Raw genomic sequence first — 7,109 nt, forward strand, 5'->3', positions numbered from 1 at the left:
TCCCGAGACGGACAATGAACCTCTGATAATTTGAACGTTATAATATGTTCTAAAATCTGAATACTCCCTTGATACCGAGATATATTGTGAGTTGACAGACAAATTCGAGCTCACTCTCCTCCATCGATCGCATCCGTCACCGTCACTGGAGAACACCAGACTGTCTACATATCCAGACACCGGTTTCGGTGTCAAGTTTTACACTGGTTTTTAAAACACTGACAACTTACGAAAAACCACCTAATACATTTTTTTTCCCAAGGGGAGTGGGAATCCCTTAATTAGACAACCAAGATATGGCAACAAGTCTTTATTTTCATACAAGGTGCCCCGGCAGGTGACCATCAGAGAACACACTGCTGTTTACAGATACACAGAACCGAACAAGAGCGTGTTAGCATGCGGCCTTACTGTACACATGGGACACTGGTGAACGGTTTCAGACACTGCAATTAGGAAACAGAATGGGCCAACGCCACCTGTCGAGAGGTTCACGGATCACTCAGCAGTGCCGCGGGCGGTCTTTACCTGAAAGCAGAATCACGATCACTCTGGCAGTCTCTGAGCAACTCTAAAACGCAAGTCTAGTGAGAGGTACGACAAGCAAGCAAGCGAGAGATACCCTGTCCCATCAGAGGGAGGCTGATTCAGGGCCTGCACTGGCACGTTTCTCGGTGGCAATGTAGCCGTTTTAATAGCCTGGGTTCCCTTACCACATTTGTTGGCCATCAGCAAAAGTAAGAATTTCCGACATATGAGCTGAATAAGCCTAGGATTAAAAAGCAGAACACGGTCCACGTAACAGAGCTGCTGCTACTTTGCGACTTCTGCCTGGTTCTCACCTGTTGTCCTGCAAAATCCCCTCATCTGATGAATTTTAGCAAAGCTTCTAGCAACTGTAACAGACCTTTCCTAACCCAGCTCTAGATGCTAAGTATCAGAAACAAGTGCCCAGTGAAGTGGATGTGTCCATGGGAGAATGGCAGTGTTTCTACTGGAGGTAAGTGTCAAGTTTCCTCTTGATGTTGTCAAAGGAATCTGCTCCCATGTAATCAGCCTGGCCCTGTTCCCACCGCTCCTTCCGTTCTTCTGAGGACACAAAAGGCTGTGCCGCAGCCGGGGTCTCCCCAACGGACAGATGCGATATGGCTCCCGAGACGCCTTCCTAAAAAGGAGAGCATAATCAGAGACTCGTTGAGCGCTGACAATCAGACTGTTTTTAAAGAATGCAATAAGTTGAAGGTGAGAAAAGCCAGGATGAATCATCATGCAAAGTAGCAAAAACTGAAAAGTAACACATGAAACAAACAAACGAAAGACACAGAAAATACAAGGGTCGCATGATTTTTTTTTTTTTTTTTCCTAACGAAATGAAGACTTCTTGACTCGGTGAAAACATTGGGAGAACAAAGTAATTAGGGTTAATGTTTAAGTTCTGCATACCTTTCTACAGAAGCCACAAGAGAAAGCCAGTGTATAGACCAAGTCTGAAAGCTGCAAACAGTTCATTAGAAAGTGTAAGATGGACGGACAAGCGAACACGGTCTCACGATAAATTCTCGATCTGTGTGGGCTCTGAAAGGTTGAGAACTTAAACAAAATGATACCTCAGAGGCTAAGCTTCACAAGGCACCTACCCAGAGAGCCACACCACGTACACAGGTTGTCACGTTAGAGAAGACCAGAAAACCAGAGCTTAACGGTTTTGGACTATGCCCCGAACTCATCTGCCTGTTGAAGCTTATCAAGGAGCGTCTATTCTTGTAGCTTGTGTTAATTTGCTTAGTTTTCAACAACTGTGTCAATTCCCATCACCCTTTCCCTTGGTCCTTGGGTTGTGGAAGGGAGAAGGTAAACGTGCAGGAAATGAGCAAACCTACCCTACGCTAAATTAGAATCTAATTACTCGTAGAAAGGCAACTAACTTCAATTGTGCCAAAACAAGTGTGAGAGCTAGTCTTCAAAAAGGGGAGGTGAGAAGGTACTGGAACAGCAGAGAAAAAGGAAGGTGAATGGATACCAAGAGGTCCTGCTTTTAACAGAGAAAATGGGAGAACAGAATTTTTGATTACCAGTTTTTGTTGCACTATATGAATGTGTGTGTTTATGTAGGTGTTTAAATACACTGGAACTCCAAGGTATTTGGGCAGATTCCATGGGGCTGTTTCGTAGCTGAAGCCACGTAATTCCTTAGCCTGGATTAGCCCTGCCTTGCTTCCACCTGCAACAGGAATGACATAGGGAGGCTCTTCCAGAATCCTTTGTTTCATGATGTTGTTCAGAAGGTAGCAGTCTTGCAAGTCTAGACTTGAGTCCCAGTTCTGCTTTTGATGAGTGTTTTATATGTAAGAGAAGTTATTTAACTTCTTTAAGCCTCACTTAATTTTCATATATAAAAAGAAACTTAACACTAATACTTGACTAGAGTAGTTGTAAGGATTACATGCTAATATCCACCTTTCCTTATGCGCTTACTGTGCTCCAGGCAATATTCCGAGGGCTGTGCAAGTATTATTTCATGGTCCATATAAAGAACTAAAGAAGATTATGTTATTTTTCCCTTTCTCCATTTTATATATTGGTACAAGTGCTACTATGTGAATCAGGCTAAAAAATCTCTACCGTGGCAAAGAAAAGGATGTCTTACAACCTTCTAGCCTCTTATAATTATAGCAAAGTAAGTAACTGGTCAGTTAGAATTGATTGTAATTCGCCCATTCAATATCTTAATATGTAGCACAGAAGTGTAACTTCTCATCCTCTTTCAATTCTTCCAAAATAACCACCCCAGAGGAAGACCTTCAAAGTCAGGAAAGAGGCTAAGCAAGTTGTTGCTGTAAATGTTAATGTCATCTTCCTCTGACAAGGAGGCTTCTTTTTCAAGATTCTACGTAACTGCAAGAGCACAAATATGGCAAACCAAAATAATCCTAGAAAGTATTTATTTTCGCATGTTCATGTTATTGTAACGTTCACTGAAAATGCATTCTTCTAAGCAGATGGCAAAAACAAAAAATGTGTATATTTAAATGTTTTCAGTTTCTAAAACATGAAATAAGGCAATCTCTTTATGCTTTAGGAATAATCTCAGAATTTTAGGATAATGGGCTAAGTGTTCTACAGACACTAGATATGGATACGTGTGTGTGTGTATATAGACACACACACACTCTCAAATGTACACACACATACATATAAACCTATAAAGTCCTTTCTTATGCTCTCGGATCTAATGAAATCTGCCACAAAATCTACTGTTTTAGTCTTTGCTGGCAGTATTTATTCCCTGTAAGATGAACAGTTTTTTTCAACAAATCTTATTTATCTCTGTTTAAAATACCACTAAACACTCTACGTCTACCAGAATACCAACTTTTAAGAACAAATACAGCATTAAATTACCTGAAAGAAAAAAACAGAACCTACCACATTTAAGTATGAGTGGGTGTCTTTGACGAGGCCAAATTGTTGAAGCAGAGGTAAAATGTTGGTGGTGAAGATGTCCCACCACAGGTTGAGAAACTCTGGATGAGTCATGGTGGGATCATGAGACTCACTTTTGACACTTTTTGTTTTAGGATCATACGTATAATTCCATGGCTTGATTCGTCCCAGGAAATGCACAACTTTGGCATTTGCACCAAATCTGCCAAGAGGACACAGGTTGAAACCATTAGTGGATTCTGAGGACTAACAAAAAGAGAAGCAGCACTTTGTTCTGTAGCCTTAGCGATGCACCTTTTGCTGGAAATAGTGGTTGGAAAAGAACGTGAGGGACGCCTGGGGGGCTCAGTGGCTGAGCATTGCCTTCAGCTCAGGGCGTGATCCCGGGGTCCCAGGATTGAGTCCCACATCGGGCTCCCTGCATGGAGCCTGCTTCTCCCTCTGCCTCTCTCTCTCTCTCTCTCTCATGAATGAATGAATAAATAAAATCTTAAAAAAAAAAAGAACTTGAGCTCACTAAAAAATTTTCAGACATACTTTTAAAATTATTCCATCGTATATTAAATATATGCAAAAATCCAAAAGTAGCAGTGGATCAGTGCAACAACCAAAACACCAACCCACTGTGGTGGGAAAGGCACAACCACTTGGAGAACCATTTGGTATTACTGAGCGACACTGAAGACGCTCACGCCTCCGGCCTGGAAGCTCGGCTCAGCTCCCAGGCATTTATCCTAAAGGAGCTCTTACACACGAGCAACAGGAGATAGGATCACAGTGTTCACAGCACAGCAGTGCCGTCTGAAACACTCCTAACTACACACAACCTAAATGACCACATCCTAGTAGGTTAAGATTGTTCAGCAAACCCTGGCTCCTTTCCCCAGTCTCCACAGGGGGAGAACCTCCCGCCTCGCTGGTAACGGGGCGTGCTCGCAGAACCTGCCTTTGCCAGTGGAATGTGGGAGGAAGGGATGGTATGTTTTGAACAGAGAGCCCGCCCTGTTTCTGGTCCTCTCTCTGAGGGACCTCTGCCAGCAGAAGAATGGAGGAGCCCCATGGGGCAGATGTGGAGCCAACCTGTTGGCCCGGCCCCAAACCCTGCCGAGACCACCTGAGCCGCTCCAGCCGATCCACCAACATCTGGGCAAGACACACATACTTACTGTTGAAGGTCACTGGGATTTTTATGGTTACTTGTCCACTTGATCATTTATTTATTTATTTATTTATTTATTTATTTATTTTTAATTTTATTTATGATAGGCACACAGTGAGAGAGAGAGAGAGAGGCAGAGACACAGGCAGAGGGAGAAGCAGGCTCCATGCACTGGGAGCCTGACGTGGGATTTGATCCCGGGTCTCCAGGATCGTGCCCTGGGCCAAAGGCAGGCGCTAAACCGCTGCGCCACCCAGGGATCCCTCACTTGATCATTTTTAAAGGACAACTCCTGGGGTAGTCAGATCATGGGCTACGGTGCAGCAGTGAAAATAAATGAACTACAGCTACATGCATCACGTAGCAAATGGATGAATTTTTTAAATGTGCTGAAAAAATTCAAATTCAACTAAATTCTTATCTAAGAATCCAATTACATAGGGCAAAACCAAACCAAAGTACTGTTTAAAGCATAGGAAGCTAATCAATGGGTCATGATGTTATCTCTGGGGGAAAAAGGAAGCAGTGATGGAAAGGGACGGATGGCGGCCTCTAAGGTACAGGTTGTGTTCCATTCCTTAACTTGAAATTAAAAAAAAATTTTTTTATATACCCTTTTGTGTATGTATTTTACAATAATTTCTTAAAAAGAGTGAGAGTTAAGAGCGGTCCTGCTGTGGCCGGGAGGGACTCTAGGTACATAAAGCCAAGTAATAACGAACACGGCAAGGCCAAGAGGAGGGTGGGGACGGCGGGTGCCCAGGGCCGCAGGCGGGCGCTCACCGAGGCGGGCAGGGCGCAGCTTGCACCGCAGGCCGGGCTGGCGACCTCACGGACACTTCAGCAGCGACACTCCACCGAGGGGACGCCCCGGGGCCAGAGGCGACGCCGGCAGGGAAGGGCAAGCGGGCGACCCGGGCTCCGGGAGGGGCCCCCAGCACCCGCATCCTGCAGGCCAGTGGCGCAGCGGGGCTCCCCTCAGGCCCCCCAAGCTGTTAAAGGCTCGTGGGCTGGTTGGTTCTGAACGCCAGGGACCTACCGTCGGCTATCGTTCTCGGACAGTGGCCTATGTTCGGGCCCAAACTTTTTTTTTTTTTTTTTAAAGATTTTATTTTTTTATTCATAGACACAGAGAGAGGGGCAGAGACACAGACAGAGGGAGAAGCAGGCTCCATGCAGGGAGCCCGATGTGGGACTCGATCCCGGGACTCCAGGATCACACCCCAGGTGCAGGCGGCGCCAAACCGCTGTGCCACCGGGGCTGCCCTTTTCTTTTTAAAAAAAGATTTTATTTACTTATTCAGGAGAGACACAGGGAGAGGCAGAGACTCAGGCAGAAGGGGAAGCAGCCCCCCGCAGGGAGCCCGACGCAGGACTCGATCCCCGAACCCCGGGGTCACGCCCGGAGCCGAAGGCAGACGCTCAGCCGCTGGGCCCCCCGGGCTGCCCTGGGGCCCACACTTGTTTAAGGACACGACTGGGGGAGACAACAATCCCACGGCCGATCCCGCTAACGCGCTAGGGGCGCCCGCCGAGGCCCCGAGGCACAGGCACAGCCGGGCCCCCCAGCCCGGGCCCCACGCGCCGCTCCACGGCCGCGCCAGACGCAGCCCCCCGAAAATTCGCTCCTGGAGTGAGCGCTGTGTACCACGTGGCCTTTCTTCTGAACATAAACAAGATTCCTGGTGTCCGTCCCCAAGCTTGCTCTTCATTTTACATTTTACACATAGGCACGTGCGCGCACAGGTGTGCAAGGCCCCCGTTTTATTCTTACAAGGACAGAGATCACAACGCGCAGAATTTGTGCAGACACGGCTACCAAGGACATCAGCAACTGTCGGGACGTCTGTGCCCAGCGGTTGAGCGTCTGCCTGCGGCCCAGGGCGCGATCCTGGGTCTGGGGATCGAGTCCCGCGTCGGGCTCCCTGCGTGGAGCCTGCTCCTCCCTCTGCCTGTGTCTCTGCCTCTCTCTCTCTCTCTCTCTCTCTCTTGCTCGCTCATGTTTCTCACGAATAAATAAAGTCTTTACAAAATACACAAATAAATAAGCAACCGTTAAATGTTCAGCGCACGACCCCAAAAGATTTTCACCCACACGGGGAAAGGAGTCCTCGAACACGAAAAGAAGAATCAACAGCGCACACGAGGCAGAGGTCGGGGCTCCCAGGGCCGTGGGGGTTTCGGAAGAGGCAGGAGGCGGCCTTCGGCAAGCGCTGCGGCGGGGACCAGCGCTCTGTGGTGACGGCCCCAGCCCGGACGCCCGAGCCTGCTGTGCGCTACGGGCGGCAGCGCTGCCTCGACGCGGCCTCCACGGCCTCCACGACAGACCAGACGCCTGAGGCCAGAGCGGGCACCGGGGAAGAGCAGGTGCGGCCTCCTCCTTCTCCTTCTCCTCCTCCTCCTCCTTCCCCGACGCCCCCGCCCCGCCCCTGCCCGAGCCGGCTCCTCCCGGAGGACACTGGAGGACACTGGCGGGGAGTTTGAGCCCGCGGCCCCGCCTAGACCC

The 7,109-nt window shown here is 48.2% G+C and overlaps 1 protein-coding gene across 8 annotated transcripts in view; it reads right to left on the bottom strand.

Moving 5' to 3' along the window:
* Positions 1-295: 295 nt before the first annotated feature.
* GYG1 (glycogenin 1) overlaps positions 296-7,109 on the bottom strand; it is a 34,142-nt gene continuing 27,328 nt past the window's right edge. For 5 of the 8 annotated variants that reach the window (XM_072792342.1, XM_072792344.1, XM_072792347.1 and 2 more), the window contains exons 6-8: positions 3,427-3,646; positions 1,444-1,494; positions 296-1,165 (exon numbers count right to left, since the gene is read on the bottom strand). In XM_072792342.1, coding sequence (XP_072648443.1) covers positions 992-1,165; positions 1,444-1,494; positions 3,427-3,646 — 445 coding nt within the window. In that variant the 3' untranslated portion in view covers positions 296-991. The remainder of the gene's footprint in view (positions 1,166-1,443; positions 1,495-3,426; positions 3,647-7,109) is intronic. The other 3 variants (XM_072792346.1, XM_072792348.1, XM_072792343.1) reach the window with 1 other exon arrangement.

Source organism: Canis lupus, chromosome 22, assembly GCF_048164855.1.
Source record: "Canis lupus baileyi chromosome 22, mCanLup2.hap1, whole genome shotgun sequence".
NCBI lineage: Eukaryota > Metazoa > Chordata > Mammalia > Carnivora > Canidae > Canis > Canis lupus.